We start from the raw sequence: 23,979 nt of genomic DNA, 5'->3' as shown, positions 1-23,979 counted from the left end.
CAACATATATTTCTATTAGTAAAAACAGTTTTGGAATTTTTAATCAAATACAGTTGCATATATCATTCATCAATGCCCCTGTTTTCATAATTAAATCGAATACAGTAGAATACATAATACAGTGTTGAAACTAAAAATTAAATACAGTTGTATTCATAATACATCTATGTCCCTGTTTTCATTTGTAAACTGAATAGTTGAATACATAACACGGTATTGAAATTAAAAATTAAATACAACTGCATACATCATACAACAATGTCACTGTTTTCCTGTTTTCCTGTAATACATTAGAATATAATACAGTTTACAGCTACACATTTCATTCAATGCCATTAATTTGATTTACAATACAACTCAATATATGTATAAAGAAAATTGGCCTTTTACATAAAGCATATTACATTAGTAATCATACAACAAGTGTGATTTACATTGAGTGTGTTACTGTTTTTAGATGAAATATAGCAACATTCAACCAAACGCTACAAAGTTTGCTGTTATTCAGGTTCCTCCGGATGGCGTTGATGTAGAGAAAAGTCTTATTCCTTCAGACAACAATGATGATGATTCTGATGACTTTAGTCCAACACCGCCTCTTCAGCCTAAGAAGAAACATGATGCAAGCATTGGTCCATCTTCATCACCGCACCACAAAAAGTGCAAACAATAGTTAAGTGATCCCTCAATTGCAGATAGTCCAATCCCACATGTGCTTGCAATACCTCAAACCAAGTTTTCTCCTACTGATAAGATTGAATTCAAGAAAATTATATTGAGTTCTAAGAAGCCGGCAGATTCTAAATCTGATAATTTGTATGCTTTAAGGCAGGATCTAAACTCATTCAAGGATTATGTAAGTATTGTTAAAACATATTCAACTTTACCGTTTATGTATTAACTTTCATATATGTTTCTAACCCATCTATAATTGTTTTTGTATTTATTAGGTGATGGGTGAGTTCACTTCTCTACGAACATTGATCAACGAAAATTTTAAAAAGCTTTTTGAAAATGCAAAAGCCAATCAGAATACAGAAAGGGTTTACTAAAGAAAAAATATACTGGGAGATATGATGGTGGTATTCAAATGTCAACCGATTCCAACTTGCATAATACTTTCAAATGCCAAACACAACATGATATACCTGTTGGGGATAATTCAGAGGTTAACATTTTTTAACCTTTCTAGTATATATGCAAGTTTGTATATGTTTTATGTAAATATAATCTGAATACACTTATATACATGTGAATACAGTATTATATGTATATCAATACATGTTACATAATACACTTATATACATGTGCATACAGTATTAAATGTGTTTTCATGATTTACTAAATACATTTTGCAAAACAACATTCATAATTCTTCAGTTTAATTATGTATGCAACAACATACATGATTCATAATACAGTTATATACATATAAACACAATGTTATATCTGTATTCATGTTGTGAATAGATATATATTGTAAAAACAAACTTTACTATTATTCATTTTATTCAAGTATACATCAAAATACATTATTCAGAATACAATCATATACATGAAAATACATTAATAGAATACAAGTCTATACGCCTACTATGAAATTATGAAAAATTCTTTGTTTTTTACTAATCTGACAAATACAATTCTGTAAAATATGTGCTATATTAATATATTCTATTGGGTATTATAAGGTTATGGAAAGGAAGCTGAACACCGACATTCTTGCCGATGAAGCCCCACAAGCTAATGAGGTAAATCCTGTATGTGGTGACACATTAGATGCATCTACTGAGGTTAATCTTGTATGTGGTGAAGTAAGAAAGGAAGGGCCTACTCCATCGGAGGTGTCGTTTGTCATACTACCTGAAACCGACGAGGATGTATCTAGAGAAATACATGTATCACAATTTGAGCTGGCGGATGAGTACCTTCCAAGTCAAATTTCAGACACTAGAATTGTGATACATCAAGCAGCAAAAGTTGTTGATTCAACTCCTTTACCCTCTCATAGGACTCGACGTCCAAGTCGATGATATTCTTCATCGTATGAGTCAAACTTCGACTCGGCCGGTTAGTAAATACATATACAAAAACTATGTTTTATATAGTGTTGATATATTTTCTCATGATAACTATAATTAAATGTAGCTATTAATGATGACGATAAACTACAGGTACCTCAGTAAAGTTGACTGCCATATTTGACAAGAAACACCCCTTTGAAGATGATTTAATATCGGGGCCACATCATACGTTAGTCATTCAAGAATTTGAGAAATGGGTTCATGATGATCTTCTGGCTAAACACGATCAAAAGTGAGTTACTTTTATCGATCTACAATGTATGGGTTTTATTAATTATTATATGAATATAATGTTATTTTCCAAATCCTTGTAGAAAGGATAAAGAAGACTATTACAAGAAACACAAGTCAACACTACATATACCGTTGGATTTTGGAGTCCATGAAATCATTTCAAAAAATTGGTTTTATCTTCTCTCATTTGACGATCAACTATGGAATGACGATGTAAGATATAACACTTGTACATTCAGTTTATTTCATATTTTATACATGGTTTGTCAATACTTTGTGTTTCATTATTTTGTTATTCTCATATAAATTATGTATTCATGTTACTCATGTATCTGAACACAATGTATTCATATGTATTCAATATTAACAGAAATACATTAACATACTGTATTTAATGTATGTTAGTATATTCTATGCTTTCATTGAATTCAATGTATTTTGGTATATGCACTATAATCAATGATAATATTTTATCTCAATGTTATTTCTAGCAATTTGTTATATGTAGTATGTATTCATCAGTATGTATTTAACTGTATACACTAATTACTGCAGTACTTTTTAACAGTATGTATTAACATGTATGCACAGTTAAACAAGTACATGTATTCAACATTTACTGACGATATTTATTCAATTTTATATACAGCATATTGATATTATATTCTACTACCTGAGAAAGAAGGCAAGTAAAACCAAACCACCAACTTCAAATATACAACTGTTGATTGTATATTCAAGACAAGAGTTGCTGAAATATTCAACAAGTATAATGATACAGATAGTAATACAAGTGTAGCCATGAAAGAAGATGTTGTATGTGAATACATAAGGGGCTGCAAATTGCTAGATAATATACCATGGCATATGGTTGATAATGTCTTGATACCAGTCAACTTGAAGGACAAACTTCATTGGATATTGACAGTTGTCTCATTTAAGGAGAGATATATCAACGTATATAACTCCTACCGATCAGCAGGCCATGATGCTTATGTGCATACTGAGATATATAAGCTTGCTAAGCTTGTACCTCTATACCTATCGATCAGTGGTTTCTACAGAGATAAGCAAATAATAGATTGGTCTCGTGAACCAGCATACAATGACAAGGCACAAACTGATCCCTTTGATGTTGATTTTATTTCGAATGTGCCTCAACAAAAGGCTGGGAATATGTATGAATTCAATCCTTTTTGTATTCTTGTATAATTTATAATACTAATAATATGAGTTTTATTTAATTGTATCAATCTACATTTTCAGGGATTGTGGGTTGTATATCGCAGCATACGCAGAGTATTTGAGCACTTATGGATTGATTCCACAAATAATATTTGATGTCAATTTACTTCGTCAAAGATATGGTTCCCTCCTTTGGGAATATGCTATGCGGAAGATAGACGCTGATGCCATAAGCGATAATGAAACACCCGCAAAGATTGTTAGACGAATGACAGATTCGGATACTTCTGTGAAGATAGTTTTAAAATAGTTTTCGGTGAAAATAGTTTTCTATGAAGATAGTTTTTTGAATATTGTTTTGGTAAAGATGGTTTTCTGTTAAGAACAAGTCATGTATTCACTTTATGCACTGTATTCAAAGTGTTTATTCAGCAGTTTATAATTTCAAAGTTTCACTTTGTTTCATTGTTTTATCCAGCAGTATATATTCAGCAGTTTGTATTCATATGTATTCAGCAGATGTATATATATATATTCAAATATCTGCAGTATGTATTCATATGTATTCAAAATATATCTGCAGTATGTATACAACAGTTTAATAAAAATAATCCTTTAGTAAACTATGGAATTTATTCATCAGATGTATATATGTATTCAAATATATCTATAGTATGTATTCATATGTATTCCACTATATATTAAGCATTATGTATTCATATGTATTCAACAGATTGTAGTGTATATATACTGCAGTTTGTATTCTGTAACGACTCGACCGGTCGTTTTGAGCATTTGAACTTTGCTCGATAGTTTACGGGCGTGAGTATCCCTATATGATGTATTTTGACTTATGTGAATCATTGGTTTTGATTTTCAGGTTATTCGGAATCGAATTCGAAAAATGGATTTCATTGTTTAAGCTTTAAATTGGGAGAGTTGACCAAGTTTGACTTTTTAGTATTTGACCTCAGATTAGAATTTTGATGGTTCTGTTAGCTCCGTTGAGTGATTTTGGAATTAGGAGCGCGTCCGGATTGTGATTTGGAGGTCTGTGGTTGAATTTGGCTCGAAATGACGAAAGTTAAAATTTTGAAAAGGTTGACCGGGAGTGAACTTTTTGATACCGGGGTCGAATTCTGATTTCGGAAGTTGGAGTAGGTCCATAATGTCGAATGTGACTTGTGTGCAAAATTTGAGGTCAATCGGACGTGATTTATTAGGTTTCGGCATCGGTCGTGGAAGTTTGAAGTTTCAAAGTTCATAGATTTTGATTTGAGGTGTAATTCATCGTTTTGATATTGTTATGTGTGTTTTGAGGCCTCGAGTATGTCCATATCGTGTTATGGAACTTGTTGGTATATTCGGGCGGGATTCCGAGAGGCTCGGGTGAGTTTCGGACGAGGTTCAGATCATTTCATTGCATTTTTGGATTTTTGCTAAGATTTCTGGTTCTAGTGTTTTCACATCTGCGAAAAAGTGGGCGCAGATGTGAGTCCGCAGATGCGGAAAATTGGCCGCAGAAGCGGGCAAGGACATGAAGGATAGGGATCGCAGGTGCGAAGAATTTCCCGCACCTGCGGTAGCGCAGATACGGACAATTGGACGCAGGTGCGGGGGCAGCTAGGAGAGATTGACTCCGCAAAAGCGAGGTCAGGGCAGCAAATGCGCGTTCGCAGGTGCAGAACCGGGAGCGCAGGTGCGAGCCCTGGAGGTGCAAGTGACTTCCGTAGAAGCGGCATTTTCACCGCAGATGCGGCGTCGCAGGTGCGACTATAGGCTCGCAGATGCGAAAAGTCTGAGCAGAAAGTTTATAAGCAAGGGTTCGCGATTTTAGTCTTATTTCAATATTTTTGGACTCGGACTTAGGCGATTCTTGTGAAGATTTTTGAGGTGATTATTGAGGTAAGCTTCTTGTACTCGTTTTGGATCATAAAACTTGTTTCCCCACTGATTTCCCCACCTAATTAGTGAGATTTTGAAGTGAAATTTGGGTGTTTAAGGCTTGAGAATTGGAGAGTGGAATTTAGGGATTTGGATGACCAAATGGTGCTGGATTTTGATAAATTTGGTATGGTTAGACTCGTGAGTGTATGAGCTTTTGGATTTTGTAAATTTTGTCGGATATCGAGGTGCGTACCCGGGATGGGGTTTTTGGCCGATTTTGGGCTTTTGATTCAAGATTTGATCTTTTTCGATCGGGATTGGTTGCTTTAGCATTGTTTGATGTATTTGAGTTGATTTTGGTTAGTTTCGAGTCGTTCGGAGGTCGAAACGCACGGGATGGCATCTTTGGATCATCGCTTGGCTTGCTCGACATTGGTATTGGCTTGTTCGAGGTAAGTAACTCTTCTAATCTTAGAACTGAGAGTATGAAACCTCGAAATACGTGTTATGTGATTTGTGTTGAGGTGACGCACATAATAGGTGACGGGCGTGTGGGCGTGAACCATGTGAATTGGGACTCTGTTGTTTCCATGGCACTGTATAATGGCCCAATTTTGTTGATATTCGAGTTTTCACCATACGATAAAATAATTGAGCTGTCAATCATGCTAGATATCATGTTTAGGCTTTATGCCAATACTGTTGGGACCCATAATGGTTGTTTCTTGCTGTCATTTCACTGATTTCATTGATATTTTGTACTCAGTCATATTCATGCATTCATATCATATCTCAGTCTTAGTTGTTATTTATTGATACATCATATCATTGTTGTCGGGCTAGTTTCATAAAATTGTGAGCCCGTGAGTGAGACTGGAGAAATTGATGACTGAGTGAGGCCGAGAGCCTGATTATGAGTGACAATTATGGGATCGGGCTGCACGCCGCAACATGCTATATTGATTTATGCCTGGATCTGATTTATGATAATGCTTGGGCTGTAGGAGCCCCTCCGGAATCTGTATACACCCCCAGTGAGCGCGGTTGTCATTATTGAGGGATGGATCTTCCCTGGACATGGATCTTGTCCAAAGCATTATATACCTGGAGATGGATCTTCTCCACGGGCTGGATTGGCCCTACTCGGTACTGAGTGACTGATGATCAGTTGATGTGTATATTCCGGGATGGATCTTCCCTGGGCTGGATTGGCCATATACAGTACCGAGTGATTGAGCATGATGAGTGAAATGTGTGAGAAAGTGAGATTGAGTACTCCGAGAATGTGAGTACTTGATTTCATCTCTGAGATACATTACATTGACATGCACACATGACATACATGCATCGAGATGTATTTTTTCCATGCTGTACGGTATTACATCATTCATGATTTCTCACACATGTTGACAGATGGGCATAATGATGCATTTGTTTTACACCGGTTATCTCGAAAGATAATGAAACATCTTAGTTATTATTATTGAGAGGATTTTTGGGGAAAATTATTGTTTTCAAACTTATTCATATTTTTGGCAACTTCGGTAAACGATTTGGGTTTTCACTGATGTACTTGAAAGGCAGAACCATTTTCAGAAATTATGATTTTGCTGAGCATTTTTATCTCTGAGTTACTCCTTGTATTATTTGCTTTAAGTCATTATGAATTGTTGTTGGCTATTGGTGTGGACCCGACCTTGGTACAAGCTCGTCAGTACTTTCAACCTAAGGTATGGTTTATTACTTATTGAGTACATGGGGTCGCTTGTACTTATACTATACTTCTGCACCTTGCGTGCAGATGTTGGCTGCTGATGTTGTTGTGATCTATGGGAGCTGGATTGAAGATGTACCTGCGTCCCGGTTGTAGCTGCCTCTTGTTCGTGATAGCTTTAGATCTGTAAAACTCTATTTATGTACTTTTCAAACAGACGATGTATTTATTTCATTTCAGTTTTGTAAATTCTATTCTTAGAATCTCATGATTCATACTACTAGTTCTTGGGGAATGTATCAGATTCGGATATTTCTTTACTTAATTGCCTTATTTATTGCTATTGGAATTAGTTAGTGGTTAACTAGCTTACCTAGTGGGTGGGGTTAAGTGCCATCACGACTAGTTGGATTTTGGGTCGTGACATATTCATATGTATTCAGCAGATTGTATATTTGTATTCAAATATATCTGCAGTATGTATTCATATGTATTCAAAATATATTTGCAGTATGTATTCAACAGTTTACTAAAAAATATTTTTACTAAACTGGACTAAAAAATTTCATCACGCAAGAATCCAATACAGCAATAAATCAATATGTATTATTCAAATTGAAGAAATCTATGACACATCGTTATTGCAATAATTCAAATCAGAACATGAACTAATTCCTATGTGGAGCATTTCTACAGTACGCTTATTATGTCCTCCCTGCCCATATATACTACACGAATGTTGATTTTTCTTCTGCAATAATTCACTGAACGGCTTATCACGCTTCTTCTTTGGCCTTCCAGGAGGTCTTTTTCATTTGGGTGGTAAGACAACTTCCTCTGATATATGTGCTGGTATATTCCATTCATTTCGGTCAGGCAACAGATACACGGGCACCTCGTATATCATTACAACAAACTTTGGTTTGTAATAGTCCGAGCAATAATCTTCTGGCATTAGAAACTTGCTCTTCAAGACATCCCAAGCATGTGGGCATGGTAATTCGTCAACTTGGAACCATCCATCATTGCACTTTTTCTCTAGGAGGCAAATGGTGTAATGCCTTCCTTCATCGTCACCATATGCAAGTGTTCAGTCGATGGTACAACCTACATTAAACATAGAACTATAAGTTTTGAATATTTTTTAAAAGTCATATATATCTCAAAGAATAGACGTATTAAATACAGTATAGATGTATACAATAAAAAAAATTAAATATCCAGCATTAAACTTTTATTTAACTTTCAAAAATTTAAATATAATATATATTTGTATGAAATACAAACATATATGTATGTATGAAATACAATGACATACAGTGATATATAATGAAATATATTGAATACAGTCTATATTTAGGCTGACAAACTATTAAAGATGAACACATTTAATTGAGGAATCCAGTGATATACATTAACATATAGTCTATCTGCTAGGAAATGCATCTGATTAGAAACAAAACCATTGAATTCAACCAATGAAATGCAAATGTATAAACAAGTAATGTATACATATAATGACCAATTTTTAAAACCATTTCATAAAACAGAAAACATGCACAACTGCTATAATACAATGAGCATGCAGTATGTGAATAGTAGAAATTGTATCAGAAATAAATACATGTTATACCAAGGCTAAATACATGATACGAGGACTTAAAGCAAAAAAAAAAAAAACTTACAGTCATACGTGTAGACATTGCCTCATTCAAAGTAAGCATCTCTTAATATTTTTTTTCCAAGCGTTGTGTACGCGTGTGAAGCTTCTTTCCGATTGCTGCAATTCCAACGTCCAAACATCTTCCTAACTTCTTCGAGGAAGTCATATATTGGCAATTCTCTTGTTGATACAAGTGCGACATTGATTGATTCAGCAATATTTGACGTTATGGTCCATCCCCGGTTAACAGGTGCATACAACCTAGCCCACTCTTCGTATCCAGCTAATTCCAAGTATTCTTTCACCCGAATATCTACCTTCTCCACCTTTTTCATTAGACTATCAAATTCATCCTGAGTGTATACTTTTGCCATCGAGAAGTATATCTCGCTCAACTTTGAATGACTCTTTTTGAATTTCTTATATACGTTGTTCCATAGATGCCATATACAAGCAAAATGGGATACCGTAGGATACACTCTCGATATAGATTTGATGATGCTCTCATTTCTATCTGAAATGATGCATATGTTTTCCCTCTCACCATATGCTTCCTTGAATTTCTCAAAGAACCAGGACCAAGCAGCATCGTTCTCTGAATCAACAACACCATATGCTAGTGCATTATATGACCTGTAAATACAATTTCATACATATTAAAAAAATATCATTCGATCTGTATTAGGCAGTAAACTTAACAAATTTTATTATAATCATATATATATATATATATATATATATATATATATATATATATATATATATATACACTCCATCCGATGTGCTGGCCGAGACGAATGTCCCTGTGTATGCCGATTTTAAATGGCTGCCATCCACAACCACAATGGGTCTACAATGATCGAACCCCTTTATAAAAGCATACAAAATATATACACATACATGAACTCATTTTTTGGTGATTTTACTATTCTAATGTGCGAACCAGGATATGTCATATCCATTGTATATAAGTACCCTGATAATTTATTGTATGAATCAGCCGGTTCACCTCTCAAAAAGTTCATTGCCTTTTCTTTAGCCTGCTACGCCAACATGTAACTAACATCTATACTAAAATCTGATTTCACATCATCAATTATATTCTTTGGGATGTATTTCCTCTTATGATCAATAATCTAGGACCTAATCATACCACCAATAATGCTACTACTTGCTTGACGTTGCTCATACACCTTATCCTTCAACGGATATGTATGTATGCTTATCATTGAACTCCCTTACTTTGAACATTTATGATTTGTTAATACTAGAAGCCTTAAATCTACATTCACAATCCTCTAACATACATAATAATGTATAGCTGCAAATGCATTTTAATCATGTATAAAGCAACATACATGAACCTGAATACACTCATATACATGTGATACATTGTTATATTTGTATTCATGAATTTCAGAATACATATTGTTATTCAGCTTTTAAATATGTATATATCCTATAATTGTTTCAGAAAACTCAATTACATAAACACTAATAAAAGAGATATAGAACGAAGGAAATAATATATTATGAAATATATATATATATATATATATATATATATATATATATATATATATATATATATATATATATATATATAGTTATACATGATGTATTTTTAAAAATTCTGCCATGAATACATTATACAAAAATTCAGAATACATAACCATACAATTGAATATAACATGTTGTTCAACAAGTTGTAATTAAGAACACTCAAACCTGATAGCATTAGACCTATCAACCCGGAATTGAAACCTTTCAGCAATTGCATAATGCTCCATCACCACTTTCAATGTAGCCTTATCCTTATATACGTGTCCAGCCATAACCTCTCTTTGATTAGTTTTTGAAATAATCAAATCCCTTTCCAGTTCGAACCCCTTAATTGGTTCACCTGAATTGACCGACTCAAGAGCAAGTGTATCAATTGTATCAAATTTACACCTTTGATTTGCTTCATCTATTTGCACTAGGTCGCCTTGAATTAAACTACCTCCAGCTACAACTTCTTTGTCCATTGTTGTTATACACAAAGGATACATCCCGAATTCTCTATTCTCTTTTTTCAACTCTACATACACCCTGAAACCCATGTCGTTGTGTATTTCCATTGGCGTGCAATTTCCTTCCACTTTGTATTCAATTTTAATTGACTTTGAGCTCAAATCTATGGCAAGTTGCTTCGAAATTGAAGCAACCAAATTATTGTACGACGCATACTCTTTTATCAGTATCCCCTCAATTGAATAATCGACATAGTTATTCTCACCGTTCCAATAACTAGAATGACGCAGTAGCACGGTTAAACTTGCCATATGTAAAATCGAATTATACCGATTTCTGTATATAATTGTATGACTTTCAAACAATATCAGTGTGCCAGAACTTCCACGAACGATACCAACAAAGAAAGGAAGGATTGAATCTCTAGAGATTGCTCTGTTTTAGGGGTGTTTTTCGGCTGAAAATCTTTTCTATAACTGGAAATATAAATTCTGCGTGTTATAATTGAGTTTGTTGAGATATATTAGGAGTCTATCGCGTTAATTGATTCACCTACCATTTTTAAACAGCTGAAAGGACCCTTTTTCCGCAGATTTACGTTACTGAATTCACGAATACAGCTCGCGACGAATACATTCTCTGTTTAGCTGGACTCCCCTGTTTTCCGCCGAGTTTTGCTACTGTATTCATGAATACAGTAGCAAAAATACATCGAATACAATCTATAACAAGTGAAAATATAGCTATAGGAAATAATTAAGTAAATAGTAGCTATAGCAAGCTAATAACCACTAAACAATAGTGGTTTGTGAAAATTTCTCATTTATTTTCAATTCCACTCGTTCTACTTTAATATGGCATATGGTCATTAGTTATTCATTTAAGCAAGAGATAAGGGTAATCTAACAAAATATTCTTTATGATCAACGATTAAGGAGTATTTTTTTAATGAGCCTTTCTATACATTAAATGGTTTATAAAAAGGACAAGAGAGAATACCAACCATGATGTCAAAAGAAAAACAAATGCCATGATGTGCTTATTTTAGACCTCTCCAAGTTCAAAGGAACTCTTAAGAAAAATATAACCAAGTTTTTTGGGATACACGGTTATAAAACGATCAAATAAAAGCTCTTTTATTTTCTTTAGTTTTGATTTTTTGGGTCGATTTTAGTCTAAGGTTCTATTTGGTTTTCCTAAAAGAAAAAGTGTCTTTGTTTCTTATTTCTGGTATTTGGTTAGCAAGCAGAAAATATTATCCTAAGAGTTTATTATATAATCTATGCAGATACTATAAATATGGGTGAGTGGGGAGGGGAATGAGGGTTCAGGGCTCGAGGTCTTGGTCAGGGGTTTAGAGTCGGAAGAAGGGGGAGTTCATGGATTTGGCTCGGAGGTCGGGTTCAGAGTTAGAGGTAAGGGGTCGCAATCACGGGCCGGGGAAGTGAACGAGGGTCAAAATTCGGGGTCGAGGATCGAAGGTTAGGGTTTGATGTCAGGAGTTGTGGTACAAGGTCAAGGGTTAGGGTTCGAGATCGGTGATCCAAGGCCTAAGCCCCCGGGGGCATGCAGAGAAAGAGTGGCCGAGAGTTGATAGACTTGGACGGGGGATGGCCTCCCAAACCCTGTATGTTTCTCATTGTTTGTTCCAAGATCTTCATTTTTCTAGTCATATCCTCTTGTTCCATATTTTTTTCGGGCTTTTTAATCTCTACTGGAAACACGTTTTGAAGAGTATGCTTGTACGAATCTGGAACCTTGAAAGTCAGTTACTGGGAGTAATGTTGGGCATCATGAGCATTAAGTTGTGGATCATTGTTGGACTTTTGAGCAAGAGCCGGTTGTGGTACAGTAAAAGTATGGACAATGGGTACAGTAGGTGGGTCATTTCTTAGGGGTGCGGTTGGAGGACGTCAAATGCAGGTACTGGGGATAGTGGGAAGGTTAATGTTTGGACTAAATCCAGGTTAGTACAATAAGTTACTTGTTATGGAGATGAGCACTTGAGTTGCAACTGACACATTATAAAGATTATTCGAAGGTCCTATGGGTAGTGGGGGGTGTGCCTGCCCATTCGAAGGTACATCTCTGCCAAATGTTGCTTTAGCACTCTGACTTCTTCTACCAAACTTGTTCGACCAACTGTCCATGGACATCATCATTATCTGACTCATTCTCACTGTTGTTTACTATTTTACTTTTTTCTTTTGATCTCGTGTTGTAAGGGTGAGTCGCCAGTTTAAACCACAAACCAACCACATCTGTTTAACTTTATCTTTAAAATGACAAACAACAAACGTGTTAGAGTTAGGTATTTTGTAGGTATTAATTACACATTGTATGTCATGCATCTAATGCCATTTTCATTTCTAAAATGAGCTTGGAAGGCTTCATGCTTCATCCTAGCTTATTGGTTTATTTTATTTTTTTACTTTAACACTTTCTTTTTTTTTTTTTTTTTCTTGCAGTTTTAAAATAGTTTTGATCGAACCCGTTGGAGGTTGTCTACGTATCACGTTAACCATGAATAAGATCATTATGTAGTTCAAGGGATCAGAAATAAAATAAATAAACTACCTCTTTTTTGTGGTAATTTTCTAAGGAAAGACTTCTAAAGAAGAAAGAAAATATTTTTTTGGAGTTTGATTTTTTTTTTGTAGTTTGGTTTTTTGGAATTTTCGAAAGAAAGACTTTTAAAGAAGAAAGAATATATTTTTGAATTTTGAACTTTTATTTTGAATTTATGAAAGAAAAGACTTCTAGAGAAAAAAGAAATATTTTTAAATTTTAAATCTTCTTTTTAATTTTCGAAAGAAAAACTTCTGAAGAAGAACGAAAATATTTTTGAATTTTGAGAAGAAATTAAAAAAAAAAAATATATTTTTGGATTTTTAAAAATTGGGGGCCAGACTCGATAAAGGTTAGCTACGTATCTCACATCCGGTGAGAATCAGACCCGCGTAGTATGGTAAGTTTTGACAAACCGAAGAAACATGACACTTGAAAATTTTGGCTCATTTTGAAATGACCTTTCTTTTCTTTATTTTTCAAAAATTCGGCAGAGTTTCAGGAGTTTTCAAATACTGGAATTTTGGAAACCAGATAAATTTTCTCTCTCCTGCTTTTTTCCTTTTTTTTTAAAATAATATTTTTTGTCCCTATTCTAGAAACCAGTCAACATGCAAACCAGATCAAATAAAATGCACAAGTAGCATGTAAGATGTGTCAGGATGATCTTGTAATTTGGGTACACCTGTGCTAGACGGACTCGACCCCTGTGTTGAGTCCCCAAAGTCAATTGCACATGATGCAAACAAACGTTTCTGCTAGGGATTCGGCATGAGGCTATGTTATTCGAGGTTTAAATCTTGAGGGGAGTGTTTTAGACCTGTCTTACCCAAGCGAATAGCTCGAGCCGAGGTGGGGGTAACGTACCGGGAGCACGAAAGTCTACCCGACCTAATTACTGACCCAACCTCGTTCTAATTGGTATGACCTCTAACAGAAAAGTGGGCCACGCGCACGTGTGCACCAATAGTTCAGAAGACTCAGAAGGAAGGCATAAGAAGGCAGTTTATACAATTCAAATAATATCGAAGCAGTAAATGAGCGATAATTAGCACATTAGGCCCACAAACACAGTAATATCATACAATCAATAAAGCCAAGTATATATCACATTACAAGCTTGAATTCTGAACCCTGAACCAATGGTTATGGGTTCTAATCCCCAGCAGAGTCGCCACAGCTGTCACACCTCCTTTTTACGGGGAAAAAGAGTTTTTTCAATTAAAATGACATTATTTGAAAAGGTATTATTTTATTTAGTTTATAGAGTCGCCACTAGGAATGATTATTTACGGCGTCTCAAGTCGCCATTTATTTTAAATCCCAAATCAAGGAAAATTTGACTCTATATCAGTCTGCGAGACACAAAAGACCTGGGTAAGGAATTCTGTTAACTCGAGAGAAGGTGTGAGGCACTTTCGATTTCCGTAATTTTAGTACGGTCGCTCAACAATTATACATGGCTTTACTAAATTTAGATATTTTGTATTTATGAGAATTTTATGCCTTTTCACTTTTAGAAACCGCTTTTAAATTGCTTGATTATTCATAATTATGGAATTATCTTGAAACGGATCACGTGTATGTGTATTCATTTTGTTTGGTGTTCCAAAATCGTATCACGCATACGTGTACACCATTAATAACACTATATTATTATTAAGATCGTTTCGCCCAAAGTTACGCGAATGCATACCTTGGTATTAATTTTGAAAGTCGTAATTATATCACGCGAACATATACATAATCACAATAATTTGATTAAGAGTATGCCTAAAGTATACTAACGATTTGTTAATTATTTGTCTCTTGCAAATCCGAGATATTTATTTATTTAATTATTTATTTTACTCTTTTCTTTCTCTTTTGCGACGAGTCATGAATTAATTCGCGACTCGCCTCACTCCCTCACACAATTGTTATTTCCACTATTTATTTATTTAATTTAATAGACTTTGGATATATCGCAGCCCGTATCTCTCACACACCATTATTTCAGACCCAATAATAACCCAATTACTCGAAATCCCACGTTTCCCTTCATATCAGATGACCAACATAAACAGACAAACAACTATGTATTCAAGACAATCATGAACTCAAACGATTAATAATAAGAAAGAAAGATGATCACTCCCAACTCTAGTCCTAAAAAGGATAAACGGTTGCTGCAAATATAATCCGGTCTAAGAGTCCGGAGTCGAATCCCACAGAGAACAAAGGTTTCGCTATAACTGTTCAGTATCACTAAGAAGACAAGCTCGAACAATTTCTAAGTTATAAATATTAATATTCTTATATCTAACTAATTAACTAACAAACTAAAGCAGTAAATTAACAACTAAAGATACTAAGGGTTGGAGACTAAATTAAGGAGGTCTAGAGTTATGATTTTTTCAATTGTCGAAATCCTTCCCGCTACATCTTCTATAATTCGACTAAGAATTCTCTACTGATCATGAGCACTCAACTTATCGTAATTCTCTCTCAAGAAACTACAATAATGTACTAGTCATATTCTCCCGAACTACGCTAGCTCCCATTTTTTCACCACTCATGATGATCACGTCAAAGCTTCGTTATCTCTAATCCCAGTTTTAAACCACCGTATTGATCTCTCATATACCTTAGGAGTGACGTTGTTCAACAACCACCTAAATATGTATCCTTTCTCAAGTAACACATAATAAATAGGCACAGTCAATCGATGGCCATTCAATGAACTGAAATAAGCACATAGTTGAACAAGTAGATAAATTCAAAGGTTAAATTATATTAAAACATAACAAAAATTCATCCTCCAAGAGGTTTCATCAAAACTCTAGATAATAAATTAGCTACTCATAATAGTATGTAAAACTACAATACTAAAAGTCATAACCAACAATGAAAAATAGGAAGAAGAAGGAGAAGAACTCGTGGTTGAATCTTCTTCCTTGCTTCTCGCGTATTCTTGCCTCATTGGGTATTGTCTTGCCCTAAAGTAGTGTCTACCCCCTCAAAAGAATATTTTATGATGTATTTATATCAATTAGGTTTGATGTGGGGCGTCCTTGATATCTCCTAATTCAAAAAGGACACGCTGAGTTGCGTGCTAGAGTTGGTGCAACGCGCGACTTCTAGCATGCTCCCAGTTATTTCTTTTTTCTTCTTTGTTCTTCGCGTGCCAGGTCCAGTGCCAACCTCCATACTGCATTATTTTTTTTGTTCATTCCCTAGGCCATTTCGTGCCTACTTTCATGTAATGCACCAATTGTGGCACGCTCCCAGGTCTTGCATCTCTACTCGTTTTGCATCAAATCATCCAATTTTTGCCAACTCCCATCCAAATTCATTTCTACACATAATAAACATGTAATGAGCATATTCTATGTTTACAAACAAGTAATCTCCCGCAACTCACATAAGAAATAATATGCAACCATACTCCAAAACATGCATTTTTCATCAATTATCAAAAGATATAAGAACGATAAACATAATACTAGCCCAAGCCGAATTTCTCATAGTGTCCATTTCACAAAGTTTGCACTTAATTTAATTTTAATATTTTATCTTAAACAAATAAACTCATTGACCAAATAATCTCATGAGTGAAACAAGGAACAAATAATATAATATTCCTTCAAAATCCTTAACCAAATGAAGCAATCAAATGGTTTAACAGAAGCAAACAACAAACATCATTCAACTAAAAATAGTAAAGAAAGGTGGAAATAATGGACCTTTAATGACATCAAAAATTTCTGACTTTATAAACAAAATGCTCGAAACAATTTTTTTGCGCAAAACACAACAAGATTTGAATCAAGCTGATGAATCGCATCGACAACCTCGAAACCAATCGAACTCAACCAACTGAACCTTGGACAAGCATCATGGTGTTTCAGTGATTTTGGGGTGAGCTTTATGGATGTTTTGAGCTGGTTTTAGGTGAGTTTAATGGTGGAAACTGGGATGGTAAATGTGAAGATTGATAGCTCTTCAATGGTTGCGTTTTCATGGGATTTGGGGCTGTTTTAAAAGGGGGGAAGAACTGGTTTTGGGATGAGAAACATAGATGTTTTCATGGCTGAAATATCTGAACTTTTGCTATGTAAAGCTTCAAGTGCAGAAGCACACTTTTTCGTTTTCTCTGCCTCCGTTTTCTCTCCGTTTTTACTTGTTCCCTATGTGTGTTTATATAATGTGAGTGTATGTTCAGGTGATCAATTTCTATAATAATATTTATCAGAATCACTAGTTGTAATAGATCCGCAAGGGAGAAGAAGGCTAAGCTGCCCCTCTGCCATCTCGCACACCAAGGCAAAAAGAGATTCAACAGTCGGCTGGGAACTAGAATCTAAGCATACCAAGACTCAGGATAAGGAAGGATAAGGCATCTAAGAATAAGGCAGGGAGGGGTATGGTAGGGATGTGAGTGGGGGACATGAGTGGTGAAAATGGGAGTGTGAGTGGGGGAAGTGGGAAGTTAGGTATTGGGGAGATGAGTTGGGAATGTGGGAAGTGAGGCATTAGTGAGATGAGTAGGGAAAAGTTTAAGCATGGTAAAAAATTAGGTGTTCACAAAAGTCAAACAGCTTCAACAAAATACAAAGGTACAAAAGCAAAAATTACAAGGCACCTAAGAAGCCTAATCCTCACCGGAGCCCTCCTCATTACCGGGGCCATCAGAATCTTTCCCGTCCTCGGATACGTCCAAACCCTCGGAATCTTCCTCATCCACGGGATACGCCAACTTCTTGGCCTCGGCCTCGAGCCTCTTAACATTTTTGAGCTCGGCCGATAAATCGAACCCCCGGGCATGAACCTCTTCGAGAGCCTCCCTCGACTATGGCCTTTAGGCGATCCTGAGCTACCTCAGCATTGGCTTTGTATTGGGCCACCATATCATCGGCATCTGCCTTGTCTATCTCAGCCACTGACTTGGGTGCTTTAAGCTCTTTGCCGAGGGTCTCCTGATCGGTAACAACCGAGCTCAGCTGGGACTAGATCTCCTCAATATTTTGGGACCGGGCCTCAGCTTTCTCCCTCATCGCTCGAAGTTGTGCCTCCGCCAAGGCCAACTGTGCCCGAGCAGTTTCCTTTTCCGAGGCCAGGCAATCCATCTTTCCCCTCTACTCTTCAGCCTCGACCCTGATTACATCCATCTCGGCCCGGAGTTTGTCGATCCGGTCAATCTTCTGTTGGACCTGCGGGTTCTGACCATTAGTCACCGTGTCTAGCTCATCATCACTAACTTCAAAGTTCTTTACCTATTCTACCAGGTCGGCGTGTTTTTTCTAAGCCGCGTCCAACTCGGTTCGAAGGCTTTTAGCCTCTCTTTCACGTTGCTTGATGAGAAGATTGTACATGTCTCTCTTCTCAGCAAGCTCTTTGACTTCGGCCTTGAGTTGGCTCAGCTCATCCCGATACTTCAGGAAGGTTTCATGGTGAAGCACCGAGCCTTGCAAATATGAGAATAAATATTAGAATCATCAAGAACTAAAATTGAAAAATGAAAAGGTTTGGCAACACCATACCCTGTTTAGCGCCCATTGTGTCTCATGGAACATGCATGTCGCATCCACCTCGTTCATTTTTTGCCTGGTCTTTATCGGTTACTAGGCACCGGAGGTAACTAGCTACCCCAACGGGGGCGGAAAGAACCCGAGCATCCTCCAGAACGGTGATGATAATTGACCGCTCCAGACAAGGATCCGCACTAGGGGCAGGGAACCGGTTGACCTGTCTCGGGCTCGAGTTAGGCCCACCTGCCTCAGAGGATGAACTTTTCTTCGGTACATCTAAGTCACCTAACTCGGTGGCATCCACCATGGCGGTGGAATCCACGTCGTCAAAAAAGCAATGGAGGGGATCGTCCGCTCTGTGGGCCCTCTCGTTGGGTCATTCTTTCACCGTTTGGGCCTCGTTGTACATAGACTCGGTAAACGAGGGTGACTCGGTGATGTCTATCACACCAAGTGCCTCCTTCGGGACACTGCCAGTATCCCGGAAAGCCTCAGCGATGGCCTCCTCATCAGCCTTCCTAGCCTGAGGAAGATCGGCCTCACGGGTCTCCTATTTAACGACCAATTTCTCTTTGAGGGGCGAGGGCTCGCGGGCCACAAAAACAAAAGCTCTCCTCCCTCGGACTCATCCCTAATCCGATAGAGCAAGTCCGAAGCTGGTGCTCAGGAGCTGGTGTTTTCCTTTGGCTTGCGCACCAGCCTTCTCCTTGGTTTCTTTTTCTCCGAGCTCGGGGAACTCAGAGCCCTCCTCCTTTTCCTCTCTCCGACTTGCCCTGGAGTAGGAGACTCAACAAGAAAGTTCTCATCCCCGACCGGAGGCCTAAACTCGACATTCCTAGGCAAACCTGAAAAAGAAAGTAAAGGAGATAAGGACGTGATGTTAGAAGAAAAAGTTCAATACGACTTATTCGAGAAAAGAACCTTACTATGGGAATGGGCCTCCCAACGACCTTTTGAAAGTTTGCACCATGAGCGCTCAGAGTAGGGCATCTGTGACATAATACCCTCAACCCACTCCTTGAGCCGAGGTATAGCATTCAGAACCCGAACAAGGGCTACAACATAACAAACACCGATAAGAAAAAGTGAAGATAAGGCATAAAATCGACACTTAAAGGGAATGCTTACGTGATACGTTCCACCTTTTAGGGAACGACCTCCACTAGGCGGGTACCAGGTTGATAGTCCTCACTCGAACAAAACATCCTCTCCAACCCCGATCCCGATCCTCATTGATGCTCGGAAATGGGGCTTTGCTGGTCCGACGTACTACCTTTATTAGTCCCCCCGGACGATTCGGGAACTGTACAAGCGGAGTTGATGATCGATGGTAAACGAGCACCCATTGATTTTGTTCACAAAGAATCGAAGGAGGATCACGATCCTCCACAATGACAGATGGATCTGGCTAAGGCATACATTATACCTCCTGCAAAAGTCTAAGATGATCGGGTCTACCGGGCCCAATGTAAAGGGATAAGTGTAAATACTTAGATATCTCTCGGCATGGGTGGTAATGGCCTCTGTGGGGCCGGGGACCACTATGTATTTGTCGGCCCAGTTGTAGTCTTTTCGGATCGTGAGGAGGACCTCTTCGGTGATCGAGCAAATAAATCTCGATGCCTCTTCACCACGACCCTGCACCGAGGAGGGTTTCTCGACCTTGAAGTAGTCAGCGATCGAACAATCATCGGGAATGAACATTTTCAAGGAGGGCTCTTCCGCCGGTTTATCAACAACCGTATCAGGGACGGTCTCCTCGACCTCAGTGGTCAGTCTCGAAGAAGAAGGAGCATCCTTCTGAGGAATATATTTTGAGGTTTTTGCCATCATTATTGAAGAAAAAGCTTGGAAAAGATGGAGAAAGATTGAAAGTTGAAAGATCACACTTGTTGGCTTGAGTAGTAGATGAGTAAAAGGTTTTGCAAAGTAATGAAGAACCTTGAGTAACGGAGGTAAAAACGCTAGAAAGTATTGAAATCCTGAAGGTATGAAGGTAGAAGATTTAGTGTAAACTGAAAAATGGACAAATGAGGAGGTATTTATAGGAGTTCAGCAACGTTTTGCATCCAGGAACGACAGACCGGCGACTGATATGAATTTAATGATATTATGACATGACTGACGAGACCTTTCAGGTGTTTTGTCATTTCTGCCGCGATGTGTCGAAGTAAGAATCGTGAACTCAATGTCGTTTCTCGTTATTTACTCTCTGAGAGACGAGAGGACTATCTGTATACAGGTCTATTGATACACCCTAGTCTCCAAAAAAATAAGCCAAGCTCAAGACATGAGGACATGGGACCGAAATCGAGGCAAAAGTCTCATCGAGTCAAAATCCGGGGGCATGACGCCCGCCCTCGATAATATCGGGGTCATGATTCGGAATCTGTCTTAGCCTTGAACGATTTCGAAGAACATTGTCAGGCAATCGAGGACGGCCAACAGAAGGCCGTAATATCCGTGACCGGCCAGATATCACGGCGGGGATCTCGACACGTATTGGTGAAGAACCGCCAATCAGTTAATCAGAGGATTTATTTACCTTTTATAGAGTTGTACCTAGAGTAGAATTCCCCTAATATATAAAGGAGGTCTGATAATTTATTAAACACATTGTAACACGCACTCCAAAGCAATATATTATTATTTTCTCTGTTATTAGCTCTTTCTCTTGTTCATCTGTGCTGGCCATAGCGAGCCCAAATCGAGGGTAAATATTTTAATAAGGCTGGAACTATCCTCCCCTTGTGATTTGAATCTATTTTATTTTATTTTTTTAATTTGACTTAATCTATCGCTTTGTATCGAATTAATCCGTGTATCCTTAAAACTATTTACAAATTTAATTGTTATCCGATTTTGAGGGTAAACACTTATACCTACAAAAATATTATAACAAATCTAAGTCCATAACTTTCAAAAGTATTTCTTTCTTAAAATCCGTATCAGATCAAATTGCATCAGGTAATAATAAAATCAGGATGGAGTGATTAGTAACATGGAAAAATACGTTTTGCCCATACCAAAACATAAACTTTAAAATAGGCCAATGATGCGGATGCCTCTATAGTCTATATCGAAATTTCGGAGAAAATGGCGACAAACAACCATGTTGTCATCTCATTGGGCCTATTCTTAATTTTCTGTCTATAAATAGAGTTTATGTGTACATTCTTGGTGTACTGAGCCATTGGTGCAGTAAAGAACGTACTGTTAATGCACACTACAGGTAGGTAACGATAACTCAGTCTTGTATTTCAAGGGCTACTTTTCTTGGAATAATTATAGTAGTATCAACTTTTTTCTGTTGTGCTTGGTTTTGTTATTTACAAGAATAGCCGCATGGGCGGAGCTAGAGCTTCGGTAATGGGTTTGGTCGAACCCAATAGATTTAGTGCAAACCTTATATTTATCTTAAGAAATCTATTGAATAAGTACAAATTCTTACTTTAGAACCCACTAACATAAAAATGTTTAAATCTCAAACCTAATAACTTCACATCCTGGTTCCGCCTCTGAGAATAGTAAGTGCATAATTATGTTGTGTTGCTCTAATTTTCACTTTATCATCTTCTATCAGTTGACCTGAATTCTCTGTTGCTTTCATTAGGTTGATCTTGACTCTGGATCCAGCTCGAACAAGTTTCGAGCATGGATATGGAAAGAGAGAACCATAAAAAAGCAGGATTATTTGACAATTTTAGCAGCTTGATTCGCAAATGTATATTTTCTGTGCTTTCGGTAGGTCCTGTTCCAAGTCATTTAGCATTCATTATGGATGGAAACCGAAGATATGCTAAGAAGCAGAATTTGCTCGAAAGGGATGGCTATCGTGCTGGATTTTCTGTTCTTATAAACGTGTTAAGATATTGTTACGAGCTGGGGATGAAACACATAACTGTATATGCCTTCAGCATTGATAACTTTAAACGTCGCCCTGAAGAAGTTCAATCTCTTATGGAATTGATGCAAGAGAAGATCGAAGAATTGATTGAAGAGGAGAGTATAGTGAACCGCCTTGGTATTAGGATTTACTTTCGAGGAAACTTAAAGCTTTTGAGTGAACCGGTCAGATCAGCAGTTGAGATGGCAATGTCAAAGACAGCAGGTAACTCAAAAGTTGTATTATCTGTTTGTGTTGCCTACACTTCAACGGACGAGATAGCACGTGCTGTTCAAGAATCTTGCGAAGAAAAACAGGATGAGATCAGAGAACGAGATGCAAGTAATGCTGGAAATTACGCGCTTGAGCAACCTATTGAAGTGGCGGATATTGACAGGCATATGTACATGGCTGGTGTTCCTGATCCTGATATTATAATCCGTACTTCTGGAGGAACTCGCTTGAGCAACTTTCTTTTGTGGCAGAGTGCGTGTTGTCTTTTATATTCTCCTCGGGCACTATGGCCTGAGATAAGCTTCTGGCATTTGGTATTGACAATTATTTACTTTCAGAGGAACTACTTTTATCTGAAGGAAAAAAAGAAACAGGCATAAATTTACAGGTCAACACCACTTAAACAACTCGTGATCATACTTTGTTCTTGCCCTTTAAACGCGAGTATATTTTGATTCTATCATAGAGATCTTAGAAGGGTATATTTTGTACAATGTACTGAATTAGCTTCAGACTGAGATCTGCGTGAGGAAAATGTTGTACCAATAAGCATTTGTTGTCTTAAATAAGATGTTCATATTCACTAGTTTGTTTGAGAAGTTGTGGATTGTTTTCTTGTAGCTGTTGAAATATGCATATGCAAGCCTTTTGGTCTAACATTCATTTTACTACTTTTACTCCAGTCTTTCCTGAGGTTCTTCTGGTTGAAATCTGGCCATTGCTTGCTTATTCATTTTCCAACTGTGAGCCTACTCTTGTTTCTCCAAAGAACAAATGTTTTAGTCTAATGGTATATAAAGACACAAATAGTCAATCTCTTCATGTAGGCATATAGAGTTAGCCGCAGTGGCAGTGGCAGAGCTACAATTTTGACCAAAAGGAGTCAAAATATATAAAGAGAATACACGAAGAAGTCGAGGAATTCAACCTATAGTACGTTATAAAAGCTTTTTATTGTCTCGAGAAACAATTTAGTTTTGCTTTCATATGAATATAATAAA

The 23,979-nt window shown here is 37.0% G+C and overlaps 1 protein-coding gene across 1 annotated transcript; it reads left to right on the top strand.

Annotated features, from left to right (window-relative positions):
• Positions 1–22,030: 22,030 nt before the first annotated feature.
• On the top strand, positions 22,031–23,564 carry LOC107776412 (dehydrodolichyl diphosphate synthase CPT3-like). The gene is made up of 2 exons (XM_016596603.2): positions 22,031–22,090; positions 22,472–23,564. The coding sequence occupies exon 2, from the start codon at positions 22,513–22,515 to the stop codon at positions 23,356–23,358; it is 846 nt and encodes a 281-aa protein (XP_016452089.1). The 5' UTR covers positions 22,031–22,090; positions 22,472–22,512; the 3' UTR covers positions 23,359–23,564.
• The last annotated feature ends 415 nt before the right edge of the window (positions 23,565–23,979 follow it).

This window comes from Nicotiana tabacum, chromosome 23 (genome assembly GCF_000715075.1).
Source record: "Nicotiana tabacum cultivar K326 chromosome 23, ASM71507v2, whole genome shotgun sequence".
Taxonomy (NCBI): domain Eukaryota; kingdom Viridiplantae; phylum Streptophyta; class Magnoliopsida; order Solanales; family Solanaceae; genus Nicotiana; species Nicotiana tabacum.
The sequence above is the reverse complement of the archived record's forward strand: the minus strand, read 5'-3'. Positions and strand labels throughout refer to the sequence as shown.